At 47.3% G+C, this 17,913-nt stretch overlaps 1 protein-coding gene across 1 annotated transcript in view; it reads left to right on the forward strand.

The window, feature by feature from the left end:
• The first annotated feature begins 5,480 nt into the window (after nucleotides 1–5,480).
• Nucleotides 5,481–17,913, forward strand: part of LOC125448910 (zinc finger protein 850-like) — a 59,624-nt gene continuing 47,191 nt past the window's right edge. Inside the window, exons 1-3 of the mRNA XM_059641894.1 lie at nucleotides 5,481–5,598; nucleotides 7,053–7,961; nucleotides 12,178–12,181. Coding sequence (XP_059497877.1) covers nucleotides 7,399–7,961; nucleotides 12,178–12,181 — 567 coding nt within the window. The 5' untranslated portion in view covers nucleotides 5,481–5,598; nucleotides 7,053–7,398. The remainder of the gene's footprint in view (nucleotides 5,599–7,052; nucleotides 7,962–12,177; nucleotides 12,182–17,913) is intronic.

Genomic DNA, 17,913 nt, shown 5'->3' on the forward strand with positions numbered 1-17,913 from the left:
GAAAACAAACCCAGCCTGGCCAAACTTTCTTCATAGCTAGAATCCCCCTCAGTACATGACAACATCCTGGTAAACCTTTTCTGTACCCTCTCCAAAGCACCTTTCTGGTAGTGTAGTGACCAGGACTATGCGCAGTATTCCAAGTGTGGCCAAACTAATGTTTTTATAAAGCTGCAGCAGAAATTTTACATCCTTATACTCGATGCCCCTTCCAATGAAGGCAAGAATGCCATGGGCCTTTCTTTTTCAACTACCAGTGCTGCCACCTTCAGTGATCTGTGACACCCAGATCCCTCTGCATATCAATTCTCTTAGGAGTTCTGCCAAACTCTGCGTACTTTCCACCTGTACTTGACCTTCCAAAATGCATCATCTCACATTTAACTCCATCTGCCTTTTTCCTGCCCAAGCCTCCAACTGATCTATATCCTGCTGTATCCTCTGACAAACCTCATTATCCACAACTCCATCAATCTTTATATCGCCTGCAAACATACCAACCAGATCAGCCACGTTTTCCTCCAAATTTTCCTTCACGCTGCAGATTTTCACGCATGCCGCTTCACCGAAGATCCTCAGACAGCACCTTCCAAGCCCAAGGCTGTTTCCGTCTAGAGGGATACTGCAAGTTCACCCCTGCCAGCCACTCACCACCCTGGGTTGGAAATATCTTACCGTTCCTTCACTCACGCTGGGTCAAAATCCTGCAATTCCCTCCCTCAGGGCTTTGTGGGTCTACCCCCGCAGCGGTTCAAGAAGGCGACTCAACACCATCTTCTCGAGGGCAACCAGGCACCGGCAACAAATGCTGGGCCCGGCCACTGACACCCACATCTTGCAAACAAATAAAAAAAAACATTCCAGTATCGGGCTGATCCAAATAGTTCTCCACTTTCTGAAGAGTGTTATAGCTTTATCGGCCCGATAAATGATTAAAGCACTTTCGAAGTTCAGCGCATTGGAATGCTCACACTCAGGGTTTGGTGGGATGTGTGTGTTCATGCTTTTCCAGTCATATTGACGATTCAAAACATTTCCTATGCACAGAGCAGGCATATGTTGCCCCTTTCCTGATGATAAGCAGGCTTCCAGTGAATCCATCAGATGTTGACTTGATGTAAGGTCTTAATCTCGCAACTGCCGCTACTCCCTATCCAACATCCTGTAACAGAAGTTTCAGTGGACAAGCACCTTGGAGGAGGACAATCAATAGTCCCTCCAAATTGACAGATCTGGGTTCACCACAATATGTACGCAGACTGGAGTCAAGCAAGTCTGTGTCACAACATCATGCATCAAGTTCCTGGGAGTGACGGTCACCAGCAATCTGTCCTGGAACACCCGCATCGATGTGATGGTCAAAAAAGCCTCCACTCCCTCAGGAGGCCTAGGAAATGCAGCGTGTCCATAAGGACTCTCACCAACATTGATAGATGAACTATAGAAAGCATTCCATCTGGATGCATCACACTATGGTTTGGCAACTGCTCTTCCGAAGACCGCAAGAAACTACAGAGAATTGTGAACGCAGCCCAGTCCATCACACAAGCTAACTCCCTATCTATACTTCTCGTTGCCTTGGGGAAGGCAGACGACATCATCAAAGACCCCTGGCAAGAGAACTTTCTACTCCTCACCCTGTCCTATCACCCTCCGATCGTTGTATGGTGCGATCTGTCTGCATTGCACACAAAGCACAACTTTTCACTGTACCTAGGTACACGCATAAATGATAAATCAAATCAAATGCAGTTTCCCAGATTCCTTTCTTCAACATTCCCTTACCCTTGAGCCACCGTGGAGCTCCGTGCTCGTGTGGCGCTAGCCCACGGCATGATTTTAACACCTATCACCTCGAGCCCAGAACGAAGATCACTCCAGTCTCTCTCATCAAGCTGCAGTCTGCAGACACACTTGTCCATGCGCACACATGCAGAGGCTGGGCTCCAATCCATTGCGGATGTGTGAATGATAATGACAGCACAGGTCAAAACATCCAGAAGGGAGAGGGTGTGCCACAGGGATCGGTGCTAGGTCCACTGTCTTTAGTCATTGATATAAATGATTTGGATGTGAACATAGACGGCACGGTTCGCAGGTTTACGCATGACACCAAAACTGGAGGTATGGAAGAAAGTCATCCTCAATCCCGAGGAATTGCTCAAGTACAGGATTTTACAAAAGGCATTATTTTCAGTACAGGATGAGCATTCAGAACAGATGAAGCTTACCTCACCGTACAATTGGTCTTTGATCACATGTGCCGGGGAGTGGCAGATGGGGTTTATTTTAGATAAATGTGAGCTGCTACATTTTGGAAAGGCAAACTAGGTCTGGGCTTACACGCTTAATGGTAGGTTCCTGGGAATTTGCTGAACGCAGAGAACTTGGAATGCAGGTTCAAACTTCCTTAGAAGTGGAGTTACAAGTAGACAGGATAGTGAAGAAGGTGTTTGTAATGCTTGTCTTGTTTGGTCAGCGCATTGAGTACAGGGAGTTGGGAGGGTCGTGTTGCAGCTGTACAGGACATTGGTTAAGGCCACTTTTGGAATTCTGCATTCAGTTCTGGTCTCCCTGCTACAGGAAGGATATTGTGAAACTTGAAAGGGTTCAGAAAAGATTTACAGGGATGTTGCCAGGGTCAGAGGGTTTGAAGTACAAGGAGAGGCTGCACAGGCTGGGGCTATTTTCCCTGGAGGCTGAGGGGTGACCTTACAGAGGTTTATAAAATCATGAGGGGCATGGATAGGGTGAATAGACAAGGTTTTTCCCCTGGGGTGGGGTCATAGGGTTAAGGTGAGTAGGGAAAGATGTTAAAAAGATCACAGAGCAACTTTTTCATACAGATGGTGGTGCGTATATGGAATGAGCTGCTAGAGGAAGTGGTGGAGGCTGTTACAATCTGGATGGGTACATGAATAGAAAGTGTTTAGAGGGATATGGGCCACGTGCTGGCAAATGGGACGAGATACTATAGGATATCTGGTCAGCACTGACAAGTTGGACTTAAGGGTCTGTTTCTGTGCTGTACATCTCTAAGACTCTGCAAAATAACACAAAGAATTGCAAATGTTGGAGATCTGGAACGAAAGCAGAAATTGCTCGAGAAACTCGGAAGGTCCAGTAGCATTACAGGAAGAAAGCAAAAGTAATCTGCAGATGCTGTAAATCAGGAACAAAAACAAAGTTGCTGGAAAAGCTCAGCAGGTCTGGCAGCATCTGTGAAGGAGAAAACATATGGATAATAATGGAATAGTGTAGGTTAGATGGGCTTCAGTTTGGTTTCACAGATGAGCACAACCTCAGGGCCGAAGGGCCTGTACTGTGCTGTAATGTTCTATGTTCTAATGTTTCAAGTCCGGTGACTCTTCATCATAATTCAAAATGTCAACTCTGCTTTTTTTTCTCCCCCACAGGCGCTGCCAGACCTCTTGAATATCGTCAGCAAGTTCTGTTTTTGCTTCAGAACACAAAGTCCCTCTTGGCAATCTTCTCCCATGAGACAGCACTGCCTGGGCCCTCTGCACCATTATCAAGATCTTTGGCAAACCACTGCAAAATGTTGATCAATTTTCATACTTCGGGATAGAGCAAGGACAGATATTGATGATGAAATTACGCATCAACAGCTACACAAAATATCTTTGTATTAATATTTTGTTCACTTTATTTGTGGTCATCCTCTGGCAAAACAATCCTATTAACTGTGAAAATCAAGAAAAGTGGAAAACTGAGGGAGCAAAAGTATGTCAACATCTTCAAGAGAGTGACCTGGGCCAACTGTTCCACAATCACACCTTTCTGAATTTGCTTCATTCCCCTACAATTCCTGCCAGTCAATGATTTAAATCCAGAATGGGAATAGGAAGTATTATGTTCACAGATTAAGGAGGTAATACGCGAAAGTCAGCACTGCCAAGAAAGGAGATTTAAGGAAGAGTCAGGAGGATTCTCAGATGAATTAACCTTCCTCAAGAAGATGGAAGTGGGTTATAGTTTTACAATGAAAAGTATTTTCATACCATCCAGAATACTCTGTTCCGAATGCTCATCCTATACTTAAATAATGCAGTTTGTAAAATCCCATCTTGAGCAATTTCTCGGGATCAAGGATGGCTTTCTTCCATGCTGGTTTTGTGGGTCCCAGGGAATGAAATCATTCAATACTGGATCTACAAACCTTGCCACTGGTGGGGAAGATGATATTTTCTGAAGCGGTGCAATGCTTGAGTTTTCAGATGTTTCATCCTCTTAAGAGATTTTCAAAATGTTTGGCTTCTTGGCAGATGCTACTTAGAAACATGGAGCTGTACAGCATTGAAACAGACCCTTCAGTACAACTCATCCGTGACAACCAGATATCCAAAATTAATCTAGTCCCATTTGCCTGTATTTGGCCCATATCCCTCTAAACCCTTCTTATTCATGTACCCATCCACTTGCCCTTTAAATGCTGTAATCATAACAGCTTCCACCACTTCTTCCGGCAACTCATTCTATATGCTTACCATCCTCTGAGTGAAAAAGTTATCCCTCAGGTCCCTTTTAAATCTTTCCCCATTCACCTTAAACCTATGCCTTCTAATTTTGGATTCCCCTACCCTGGGGAAGAGATCTTGGCTATTCACCCTATCCATGTCCCTCGTGATTTTATAAACCTCTGTAAGGTCACCCCCCTCAGCCTCCGACACTCCAGGGAAAATAGCACCCAGCCCATTCAGCCTCTCCCTATAACTCAAACCTTCCAACCCTGGTGGCATCCTCGTAAGTCTTTTCTGAATCCTTTCGAGTTTCACAACATCCTTCCTGTAGGAAGAAGGCTCAATGCACCAAGTGGTCTAACCAACGTCCTGTACATCTGCAAGTTGACCTCCCAGCTCCTGTACTCAATGCATGGCCAACAAAGGCAAGCATACCAAATGCCTTCTTCACTATCCTTTGAAACCGGGGACACTAGCCTGAGGTATGACACTTGAGCTGTGGCACCTATTTCACCAGCAGATTCGCAAGGTTTTGGGAAAGGTATCACTGACAAAAACCTAATTCTCTGCTGTGCATCGCCCACGTCTCCAATGAACTCGGGGTCTCAGGTAGCAGGATGTCCTGTAGACCATGAGTTTGCTCTCAAATTACAGCTCATTGTCTTCAAACGATATATTGGCCCAAGACTGTAGTAGCACACGTGCGAGAGCACATGTTCAGCGGGTGGAGGTCTGCGCATGTGCAGGCAGCGGGTGGGCCCGATCCCTCCCTGCGATTGGCTGGAGGTTTGGAACGTTCCGGGACAGCCTCCTTTCCTATTCGTCGACGGCTCAGAACGTCACGGGGTCGATTCACTACCTCTCCCACGTGGGGCGCGTGGGACCGACACGTCACAATGCTGGAGAACTAACCAATGGAGAGAGCTGGAGGACCAGAAGCGGGGTGGTCCTCCTGCCAATCAGCGCTCCCCTTTTTTTTGAATGCGGAAGTTGGGCTGATGACCTTCTGAAAGTGGTCCATTCCTGCCCAGCCGGGTCGCTGCTGCCGCCCATCTCTCTCTGAACGAAGACTGAGCTTTTTACCCCAGACTGAAGCTTTCTCGTCTCCCCAACATCTGTGAGCAAAATATTGTCTTTTTCTCTCCTTTGCAGTTTCTTTTCCCATTCTAAGGTTAAATTGCTGACTTGCAGGAACAGTAGAGAGACGAAGTGCATCTAAGGGAGGCCGCAGTCTATGGAAAGGTTGACTCAGGTCATTCTCTTAAAGACATTGAAAGTCTTTGCTGTCTGTCTCTCAGCTTCACGCATTTATTTGACTTTACTTAATCTTCATAATTAAAGGGGTGGCTCCTCTGGAAGATAGCTACAGTTTATGTAGGTGGAGTTGCTGACAGACATTTGTGTAGCTTGAAGAACCCCTACAGTGCAGATACAGGCCATTCAGCCCATCAGATTGGCACCAAGCCTCTGGAAAGCATCCCAACCAGACCCTTCCCAATAACCCTGCATTTCCCATGGCTAACGCACCTAGCCTGCACATCCCTAGACACTATAGCCAATCCACCTAGAATGCACACCTTTGGACTGTAGGAGTAAACCCATGCAGACACGGGGGACAACGTGCAAACTGCACACGGACGGTCACCAAATGGTTGAATCGAACCTGGCGATGTGAGGTAGCAGTGCTGACCCAGTTGTTAGATGGCCGTCAATTTCATTTCTGACCTGGCACTGTAGTAAGGTAGTTGCGTTTATCTATTTCCAGACACGGTCACTATACATCAGGAATCCAGTCAGCAGTTTGAGATCATGCTGAAACTGTGAAGCAATCTATTTTATCCCATTCCCTCCTCCATATCACTGTGGCTCAGCAAGTCAATTTCCTAGCCATTGGAAATCATTGATGCTCTGCTTACCTCTTCTTCAGAGATGCTGATTTCCTGACTACAAGCACTCGATGCTGAAATAAAGGTCTCCCTCATACCCCCTTTCCCCAAGCCATCTCCATATCTCTTAATAGCGGTAAACATACAGCGATGTCGACAGATATTTCGGCCAACAGACTGCAGGAAGGCCTGTGTGTCCTCGATAGAAAGCAGTGAACACGATCTGTCAGTACGTTCAAAAGAATAGGTGCTGATGAGGGCATTATTGATTAGGCCAACATTTATTGCCCATCCCTGATTGCCCAGAGGACAGTCAAGAGTCAACCATGTTGCTGTGGGTCTGGAGTCACATGTAGGCCAGACCAGTTTCCTTCCCTAAAGGAAATTAGTTAATCAGGAGGGTTTTTGCTGACAGTCACCATCATTAGATCTTAATTCCAGATTTTATTTTTAAATTGATTTCAAATTTCACCATGTGCCGTGGCGGGATTTGAATCTGAGTTCCCAGAACATTACCTGGATCTCTGGTTTCATATATCTAGTGATAATACCTATAGGTACAGCAGAGTGCATTCAGTGGTTCACAGTCTTTGCACAGAGAGGGGGATAAAACATCCACAGAACCGAGAACTGACTGAAATTCTATTTTGTGCTGACATGATGACCTCTGTAACTCCTTTCACAGGACGTTAGAAGTGCAGGAGATAGAAATCGCAATGCAAGCATGATGTGAAGATCTCTCCGAGTCGCTAAGTTAACCGGGATTTGATTGCTATTAACCACAGATGGAATAATATTCATTTGTTCTTGTCTGCTTCAGAATGTTTTAAATTGCAAAAACATGGAAATATACCAGAGAGAGCGTGTTCCAGTGAACTGATTGTGGAAACAGCTTCAACCAGTCACAGGGCCTGAAGAAGTATTGCACCATTCTGTGTGGGTAAGGACTGTACACGTTTGTGCATGTCTGTACGTGAGAGAAATTCAACAGCTGATTGTCGAAGCCACAGCCACACGGGAACATCCTCGATATGGAGAAACCATGGAACTGCGAGGACTGTGGGAAGGGATTCCATTCGCTGTCAACGTTGGAATTTCACCGGCGCGGTCACACCCGGGAGAAGCCGTTCACCTGTTCGGAATGCGGGGAGAGATTTCCGGACTCGGCCTCCCTGCGCAAGCACCAGCGCGCTGCCACCGGAGAGAGGCCGTTCACCTGCTCGGAGTGCGGGAAGAAATTCCGTGAGTACTTCACCCTGGTGAGACACCAGCGAGCCCACGCCGGGGAGGACCCGTCGACCTGCTCAGAGTGCGGGAAGGTGTTCGCTCAGTTCTCCAGCCTACGCGCGCACCAGCGGATTCACGACGGGGAGAGGCCGTTTAGCTGCTCTGATTGTGGCAAGGAGTTCAGCCAGTCGTCGAACCTGCTGAGACACCGGCGAATCCACACAGGAGAGAGGCCGTTCCGATGCTCCAAGTGTGGGAAGCAGTTCAGAGATTCGTCCGCCCTGCAGAAACACCAGCGAGTTCACACTGGGGAGAGGCCTTTCCTCTGTTCCGAGTGTGGGAAAGGATTCACTCAGTCATCCAGTCTGTGGAAGCATAAGAAAGTTCACAAATGATTGCAGGACTGTTACTCAGCACCTTTCAGACTCTCAATCTCAGCCAGCTGGAAGAATGAGGACAGCAGAGGACTGAGACCCTGCAGTGTCATGCACCTTCCTGACTTCCAACCAGGCTTTCGCAGTCGCTGGGTCAAAATCCTGGGAAATTGGCTCCCCGCCAGCACCGTTTGGGTGTCCTACAGTACGTGTGGGTCAGAGCGGTTCCAGAAGGCAGCTCACCACAACCTTCTCAAGGGCAACTAGGGACGGGCCAGAAATGCTGGCCTGGACATTTGACACCCAGCAGTTAGCACCACTGCCTCACGGTGCTAGGGACCTGGGTTCGGCCCCACCCTCGAGTTTTCCTGCCCTCCCTCACCCCAACCCCCCCACCCCTGTGTCTGCGTGGCTTTCCTCCGGGTGTCCCAGTTTCCTCCCACGATCCAAAGATGTGCAGGCTGTCGTGGATGGGAACGGTGCTGTATAATATCCTGGGATGTGCAGGCTAGGTGGGTTAGCCATGGGGAATGCAGGCTTACAGGGATAGGGCAAGTGGGTGGATCGCTTGATGGGCCAAACGGCCTGCTTCCACAGTGTACAGTTTGTATACAGTTATTTTACCCACAACTGGTAACCGAGAAAGGAAATCTATTTGCCGCAGTTTCTTTGAGTCTGCAACAGAAGACCAGCCCAGTCGACTCTGAGTATCTATATTCCACTGTCCGCTCCTCAGCTGCCCTGATCAGCATGTCCTTCTCTATTTCTTTCTGCCTCCTGTATGTATCCAGCTTCCACCTCAGTATGTTCCTGCTGCTCAACTCAACCTCTCGCTGTGGGAGCGACTTTCGCATCCTTACCAGTCGCTCGCTAAAGAATCAGAGAGGAATACAGCATGGGAACAGACCCTTCAGTCCAGCCAGTCCATGCTGACCATAATCCAACACTTAGCCAGTCCCGCCTGCCTGCTCCTGGTTCATATCCCTCCAAACCTTTCCCATTCATGTCCTTATCATTGTAACTGTACCCACAGCCACCACTTCCTCAGGAAGTTCATTCCACACGCGAACCCTCTGGGTTAAAAACAAAATTGACCCACATGCCGTTCTTAATTCTCTCTCATAGAACATAGAACATAGAACATAGAACAGTACAGCACAGAACAGGCCCTTCAGCCCACAATGTTGTGCCGACCATTGATCCTCATGGATGCACCCTCAAATTTCTGTGACCATATGCATGTCCAGCAGTCTCTTAAATGACCCCAATGACCTTGCTTCCACAACTGCTGCTGGCAACGCATTCCATGCTCTCACAACTCTCTGCGTAAAGAACCTGCCTCTGACATCCCCTCTATACTTTCCACCAACCAGCTTAAAACTATGACCCCTCGTGCTAGCCATTTCTGCCCTGGGAAATAGTCTCTGGCTATCGACTCTATCTATGCCTCTCATTATCTTGTATACCTCAATTAGGTCCCCTCTCCTCCTCCTTTTCTCCAATGAAAAGAGACCGAGCTCAGTCAACCTCTCTTCATAAGATAAGCCCTCCAGTCCAGGCAGCATCCTGGTAAACCTCCTCTGAACCCTCTCCAAAGCATCCACATCTTTCCTATAATAGGGCGCCCAGAACTGGACGCAGTATTCCAAGTGCGGTCTAACCAAAGTTTTATAGAGCTGCAACAAGATCTCACGACTCTTAAACTCAATCCCCCTGTTAATGAAAGCCAAAACACCATATGCTTTCTTAACAACCCTGTCCACTTGGGTGGCCATTTTAAGGGATCTATGTATCTGCACACCAAGATCCCTCTGTTCCTCCACGCTGCCAAGAATCCTATCCTTAATCCTGTACTCAGCTTTCAAATTCGACCTTCCAAAATGCATCACCTCGCATTTATCCAGGTTGAACTCCATCTGCCACCTCTCAGCCCATCTCTGCATCCTGTCAATGTCCCGCTGCAGCCTACAACAGCCCTCTACACTGTCAACGACACCTCCGACCTTTGTGTCGTCTGCAAACTTGCTGACCCATCCTTCAATTCCCTCGTCCAAGTCATTAATAAAAATTACAAACAGTAGAGGCCCAAGGACAGAGCCCTGTGGAACCCCACTCACCACTGACTTCCAGGCAGAATCTTTTCCTTCTACTACCACTCGCTGTCTTCTGTTGGCCAGCCAATTCTGTATCCAAGCAGCTAAGTTCCCCTGTATCCCATTCCTCCTGACCTTCTGAATGAGCCTTCCATGGGGAACCTTATCAAATGCCTTACTGAAGTCCATATACACCACATCCACAGCTCGACCCTCATCAACCTTCCTAGTCACATCCTCAAAAAACTCGATAAGGTTTGTAAGGCATGACCTACCCCTCACAAAGCCGTGTCTCCTTAAAAAAAATACCCCAGTCTTGAAATTCCCCCATCCTAAGGACAAAGACACCCACCATTAACCTTATAGATACCCCTCATGATTTTATAAAACTCCATGAGCCTCCTACCCCGCCCAGTGGAAAAAAGTCGCTGACTATCCAGCCTTTCTTTATAACTCAAACCTCCCATACCTGGCAACGTCCTGGTAAATCTCTTCTGAACCCTCTCCAACTTAAGAATAATCTACCAATAACAGGGTGACCAGAACTGGACACAGTGCTCCAGAAGAGGCCTCACCAACATCCTGTACAACCTCAACATGACGTCCCAACCCCTCCACACAAAGCAATGAAGGCAAGCGAGCGAAACACCTTCTTAGCCACCCTGCTACATGTGATGTAAATTTCAAAGAATTATGTCCCTGAACCCCTAGGTCTCTGTTCTACAATGCTACCCGAGGCCCTGCTTTTAACTGTATAATTCCTGCCCCTGTGTGTTTTACCAAAATGGAATACTTCACATTTATCCAAATTAAACTCCATCCGCCACTCCTCAGCCCATTGATCCAGTTCACCTTTGTCATCTCAGTTCGCCTTCTTCATTGTCCAGTGTATCACCAATCTTGGTGTTATCTGCAAACTTAGTAACCATGCTTTCTGTATTCTCATCTAAACCATTTGTGTAAGCGACAAATGAAAGTGGACCTAGCACCGATCCCTGTGGAATGTCGCTGGTCGCCGGCCTCCAGTCGAAAAACGACCACCGTCTCCTGTCTCCTGCCGGTAAGCCAATATTTTATCCAACTGGCAAGCTCACCCGAATTCCATGCGGTCTAACTACTGTGCCGAACTTTGTCAAAGGCTTTACTGAACGAAACCACTTCTACCGCTCTGTCCTCATCAATCTTCTTGGTTATCTCCTCAAAACAGTCAATCAAGTTTGTGAGCCTCAAACCATGCCAACTCTCCCTAATCATTCCTTGCCTCTCCAAATGTGTATACATCCTATCTTTCAGAATCACCTCCAACAACGTACCCACCACTAATGTCAGGTTGAGAGGTCCACAGCTCCCAGGTTTCTCCTTCCAAACCTTAAACAAAGACATGGCATGAAACATATCTCTCTGAGAAATAGACCTCAACTGTCATGATAGACTTAAGCACACTGCTTGTGTTTAAAAAGCAAGTAAGAATAATGTATCATGGATAACACTTTGCTTTGGGACCATTAAAGACTTGGCAGAAGTAATACTCTTGCAGAAACTGCCCACAAGTTGGACAAAGGTAATGAAGCTGTAAGGTATGCGAGCAGATATAGGCTGATAAGCCCATCGAATCTGCTCCTCCATTCAATGAGATCTGATCATCCTCAACTCCCACTTCCCTGCCTTTTCCCCATAACCCTCGATTCCCTTCCTCTCTCTAAGCGTTCAGCATTCTCCATGACCCAGCCTTGAAAGCCCTCTGTTATAAAGAATTCCGGAGGAGATAAAATCCTCCTCCTTTCTGTCTTACATGTGCGACCCCATACTCTGAGATGATGCCCCTCTGGTCCTAGACTTCCCCACAGGGGGAAACAATCTCTCCGCATCTCCCCTGTCAAGCCCTGCGCCCCCCCACCTCAGAATCTTGTCTGTTTCAATTAAGTCTCATCTCATTCGACTAAATTCCAATGAGTACGGGCTGGATCTACTCAACCTCAAAAGACAGTCTTTCCATGCCCAATTAATTTTGTGAGCATCCTCTGGACTGTCTCCAATGCCAGGATAATTTTTACAAGGATACGTGGCCCGGAACGGTTCACAGCACTCCAGGTGATGTCTTAACTCATGCCTGAAGTATCGTTCAAGCGAAAACACCTCCTTTAATACTCCATACCTTTATAAGCAGTACTGGAGAATCTTTGACAGTAATTTAAATATCCAGGGCTTTTTAGTGGACCGTGCGTGGTTTGTCGCTAGTTTGGATCGCATGTATTTCCCCTTCCCTGAATCCCCTGGCAACGGTGGAGGAGATGCTTTCTTCCATTGCATAGGGACAGCCACGTTTCTGTTTGGAAAGGAGTCGCGTGATTTTGACCCAGTGTAATTCAGGGGACAGGGATCTGGTTCTATGTGACGATGGTGAGTTATCCCCATTTACGTGCTGTCCTTGTCCTTCTCGGTGGTAGCGGAGAGGGATTTCCATTGAAGCGGCCTCGGTGACTCACGGGCATTGTAAACACGACAGCAGCAGTGGTGAAGAGACTCAGTGTGGACGGGACGCTGTTCCAGAGGCCGACCTTATCCTGGATTGGGCCTTCTTCGAGATGCAGCCCTCCAAATGCGCACCAACAAAACCCTCGCTTGCCCCTTGTGGACGGGACGTAGAACTGTCCAGCACAGGAAGGGGCCATTTTGCCCACGATGTTGCACCGAACAATGACACCAAATCCAAGGAATTCTCCCTGCCTGCCCTTGGTCCATATCCCTCGACCCAATGCATATTCATGTGCTTATCTACAAGCCCCTTAAACATCCCTGTCATATCCAGATGGTGGACAGGCTTCAAAAGCCAGGAGCTTTATAATTTGCTGCAGGATTCTTAGCTTCTGAGCTCCTTTAGTATGTAAACCACTGCATTTTTGGCTAGTTCCAGTGCAGCTTCTGGAGAATGGTAACCCCTACCCACCATGTTCATAATGATAATATTAAAAGCGACAATGTTATTGGACCATTTAGCTGTGATCTTGTTGCCAGTGGTCTTCGCCTGGCATGATATCGTCCATATCTTGCTGCCATTTGGACACTGACTGCTTCGGTATCCAAGGAGTCGCGAATGGGGCTGAACATCGTGCAGTCATCGCTGAACGTTCCCAGTTCCGACCTTACCATGGATGAAGGAGCTGAAGATGGTGGGGCTGAGCACACTACCGCGAGGAACTCCTGGAGCCGAGATGACTGACCTCCAACAACCATGACCGCCTTCCTTTATGTTAAAGAAGCCTCCAACGAGAGAAGATTCCTATTTACTCTCATTTTGCCACTGGATACCAGACTCAGTTGAATGTGGCCTTTCTGTCAGTCAGTCTCACCTCGGGCTCTGGAATTCAGCTCTTTTGTCCGTGATTGAACCAAGGCTGTAATGACAAAATAAGAATCCTGGGCAAAAACTGTTTTTTAGAGTTTCCCATTAATTAGCAAACAATAAATACCATGACTGGCTGTGTGTCTATCAATAATTTTGTAGTTCCTGTTGTGGAACCTTGACGAGTGGCAGATGGAGTTTAATTTAGATGAACATGAGGTGCTGCATTTTGGAAAGGCAAATCAGGGCAGGATTTAGAACATAGAACAATACAGCGCAGAACAGGCCCTTCGGCCCTCGATGTTGTACTGTCCTGTGAACTAATCTAAGACCAAACCCCTACACTATCCCATCATTATCCATCTGCTTATCCAAGGACTGTTTAAATGTCCATAATGTGGCTGAGTGAACTACATTGGCACGCAGGGCGTTCCACGCCCTTGCCACTCTCTGAGTAAAGAACCTGCCTCTGACATCTGTCTTAAATCTATCAGCCCTCAAGTTGTAGCTGTGCCCCCTTGTACAAGTCATCATCCTCGGAAAAAGACTCTCATTGTCCCTCTGATCATCTCGTGTGTCTCTATTAAATCCCCTCTTAGCCTCCTTCTGTCCAATGAGAACAGACCCAAGTCCCTCAGCCTTTCTTCATAGGGCCTGTGCTCCAGACCAGGCAACATCCTGGTAAATCTCCTCTGCACCTTTTCCAATGCTTCGACATCCTTCCTTTAATGGGACGACCAGAACTGCACGCAATATTCCAAATGAGGACGCACCAGCGTTTTGTACAACTTATGCACTTAATTGTAAGGTCCTGGGGAGTGTGGCCAAACAAAGAGAGCGTGGGATACAGGTTCGCAGTTCCTTTTGAAGTGGATTCGCAGGTAGACAGCAGAGTAAAGATGATGTTTGGTACACTTACCTTTATTGGTCAATGCATTAATTACAGGAGTTGGGAGGTCCTGTTGCAGCTGTACAGGAGTTGGGAGGTCCTGTTGCAGCTGTACAGGAGTTGGGAGGTCCTGTTGCAGCTGTACAAGAGTTGGGAGGTCCTGTTGCAGCTGTACAGGAGTTGGGAGGTCCTGTTGCAGCTGTACAGGATGCTGTTGGAATACTGCATTCAATTCTGGTCTCCCTGCTTTAGGAAAGATGTTGTTAAACTTGAAAGGGTTCAGAACAGATTGACGAGGATGTTGCTGGTGCTGGGTTTCGGAGTGCCTGAGCGACAGGGAGAGGCGAAATCAGCTGGGGTTATTTTGCCTGGAGCATTGGAGACTGAAAGGTGTATGTCATGAGGAGCATTGTTAGGGTGAATAGCTAAGGGAGGGGTGTCCAAAAGTAGAGGGCATGAGTTTAAGGTGAGAGGGGAAAGATTTAAAAGGGACCTAAGGGGTAACTTTTTCATGCAGAGGGTGGTGCGTGTATGGAACAAGCTGCAAACAAATACAAGTACAACATTTAAAAGGCATATGGATGCACACATGAATTGGAAGGGTTTAGAGGAATACGGGCCCAATGCTGGCAAATGGGACCAGACTAATTTAGGCTATCTGCTCAGCATGGACATGTTGGACCGAAGGGTCTGTTTCTGTGCTGAACAGCTCTATGGTTACTCTCTGGGTTTTGATGGCTGGCAGATGACAAGATGGGACTTGTGGTTAGCTCCTTCGTTCACGGAATGTTTTATTGATCTGAAAGTTGGAAAAGGTGCCAAACCTCAGGAGAAATCCAGCGGAGCGGAGAACAGACAAATTGGCTGATGGGAGCTGGGAGACAAACAGTTCCCAGATGACAGAGAAAACACGAGGGCCCTTGAATCCTTAATAAAGTCAGGCTGTCAAAACACCATGTTTCCACTGGTAATACTAACTCCGTGACCGAGGGATGGAGTGAGGGAGGCCAGCTGTCTCAGAGTTTGACTTGACCTTGGCAGGATCAGATCTTTTCTGAAGCCCCTCCAATTTGTTGATAACCTTCCCCTAACAGGATGACCAGAAGCACTACACAAAAACTGACATTGGTGAGTTAAATGCAGACCAGTCCTAGTCACCCTGTTAGGGGAAGGTTATCAATAAATTGGAGAGGGCTCAGAAACGATTCACCAAAATCTCGTCGGGACTGGAGGGTTCGAGTTGTAGGGAGAGGCTGGGACCTTTATCACTGGAGCGTAGGAGGCTCAGGGGTGACCTTGCAGAGCTTTACAAAATCATGCCTAACCCTAACCCTAACCCTATCGCAGGGACATGGTCAGGGTGAACAGCCAAAGTCTTTTCCCAAGGGTGATGCATGGAGTTCAAAACTAAGGGGCACTATTTTTAAGGTGAGAGGAGAAAGATTTAAAAGGGACCCGAGGGGCAAACTTTTCACACAGAGGCTGGTTCCTATGTGGAATGAACTGCCAGGGCAAGTGACAGATGTGGGTACAGTTACAACATTTAAAAGACCCTGCTGTATGACTCTAAATGATAGCTCGGCAACGCTCGGGTTCAGTCAACCTCCGTCTATCCTTTACAATGCATACAGCATAGAAACAGAGCCTTCGGTCCAACCTGTTCACACTGACCAGACTATGCCTGCATTTGGCCCATATCCCGTTAAATCATTCCCATCCACGTACCCTGTCAATTCCCCAATCTTCAGACAACTGTCAAGGTTTTTAGAGACTGGTATCATGGCTCCTGGGACAGACGTGGGAACTGTCCTTCTCTCCAGGGCGCAATGGTGACAATGCCGTATTTCGATGACGTTGAAGAGGGCTCAAAAGATTTACCAGGACGTTGCCGGGACTGGGCGGTCGCTTAGACATCAGCATGCGTCAGGCCTTAGTTACGCTGCCTCAAACAGAAACACCGTCACCGATAAAGGTACTTAGTCCCAATCATTTCAGAGCTTGGAAAATTGACTTGCCATTTGCAAACATCCCCTCGCTCCCAACCTCCACCCGTATGGACTTTACATTTTACGAACCTGGATCATTTGCTGTTGCCCGCATTCCATCCTGTGCCAACAAAGCCACCCCACCGCCCTTTCCTTCCTGCCCGTCCTTCTCAAAAATGGACTTATCCCTGAACGCTTTGGTTCCCAGTTTGAGCCTCCTGGTAACCACGGTCACCACGACGGCGAAAAGATCAAAGTCATGAACCATTAATTCATTTATTTTGTTCCATGCAATTATGCCGAAGGGCAGTTAATTTTTGCCACTCGACCATGTGTGTGCCCCTTTCGCCCCGTTTGCTGCTTTTTAAGAAGAAATTATGTTTGTACGCACAGCCCCCTTTCTGTCCAACATGGGCAACCTTTGATTTTGAAACAGCGTCCCTTCGTGCTGGATCTGCCCACGAAAGTGAAACGACTTTCCACATCCACTGGGTCAGGGTCTTACAAATGTAATTCAAGTCAACCCTCTTCTCAACTCAGAGCCATGCTGCACGGGAAACAGATCCCTCAGTCCAACCATCCCATGTCGACCACAATCCCAAACTAAAGTAGTCCAACCTGCTTGGCTCCTATCCCTCCAAACAGTTCCTGTTCACACACCCATCCGAATGTGTCTTTTAAACGTTGTAACTGTACCCACATCCAACTCTTCCTCTGGCAGTTCATTCCACACATGAACTGCTCTCAGGGTAAAAAATACTTGCCCCTCATGACTTTTTTCGACCTTTCTCCTCTCACCTTAAAAATATGGCCCCTGGTCTTGAAATTCCCCCGCCCTAGGGAAAAGACCTCTGTCTTTGCCCCACATGACCTTATAAACCTCTCTCGGTCACCCCTCAACCTCCAAAGCTCTAGTGAACAAGGTCCCAGCCTCTCCCTGTAACTCAAACCCTCCATTCCAGGAAACATCCTGGTAAATCTCTTCTGAACCTTTTCCAGCTCAATAATATCCTTTCTTATAACAGGGTGACCAGAACTGAGCACAGTTCTCCAGAAGAGGGCTCACCTGTACAGCCTCAATGTGACATCTCAACTCCTATAACTCAAAGGTGTGAGCAATGAAGGCAAGCGTGCTAAACGCCTTCTTAACCACCCTGTCTACATGTGACGCAACTTCAATGAATTGTGGACCTGAACCCCGAGGTCTTTCTGTTCTATAGCACTACCCAGTGCCCTACCATTAATGGTAGAAGTCCTGCCCCTGTCCATTCTACCAAAATGCAGTACCTCACATTTATCCAGATTATACTTCATCTGCCACTCTTCAGCTCGGTGACCCAATTGATTAAGATCTCTGTGTCATCTTATAATGTTCTTCACTATCCACTACACCACCAATCTTGATGTCGTCTGAAAACTTACTAACCATGCTTTTTACATTCTCATCTAAATTGTTTATATAAACAAAAGTGGACCCAGCAGCGATCCCTGTGGACACTGCTGGGAACTCGAGTGAAAATAAGCCGAGCCTGTTCCGTCTTTCCTCACGAGGCAGCCTGCTCATTACATGCCAAGTAACGTCAACCTAGTGATGCTTATTTGAACTGCCTCCAATGCATTTACATTCGTCCTTAA

The sequence above is a fragment of the Stegostoma tigrinum genome, chromosome 43 (genome assembly GCF_030684315.1).
Source record: "Stegostoma tigrinum isolate sSteTig4 chromosome 43, sSteTig4.hap1, whole genome shotgun sequence".
NCBI lineage: Eukaryota > Metazoa > Chordata > Chondrichthyes > Orectolobiformes > Stegostomatidae > Stegostoma > Stegostoma tigrinum.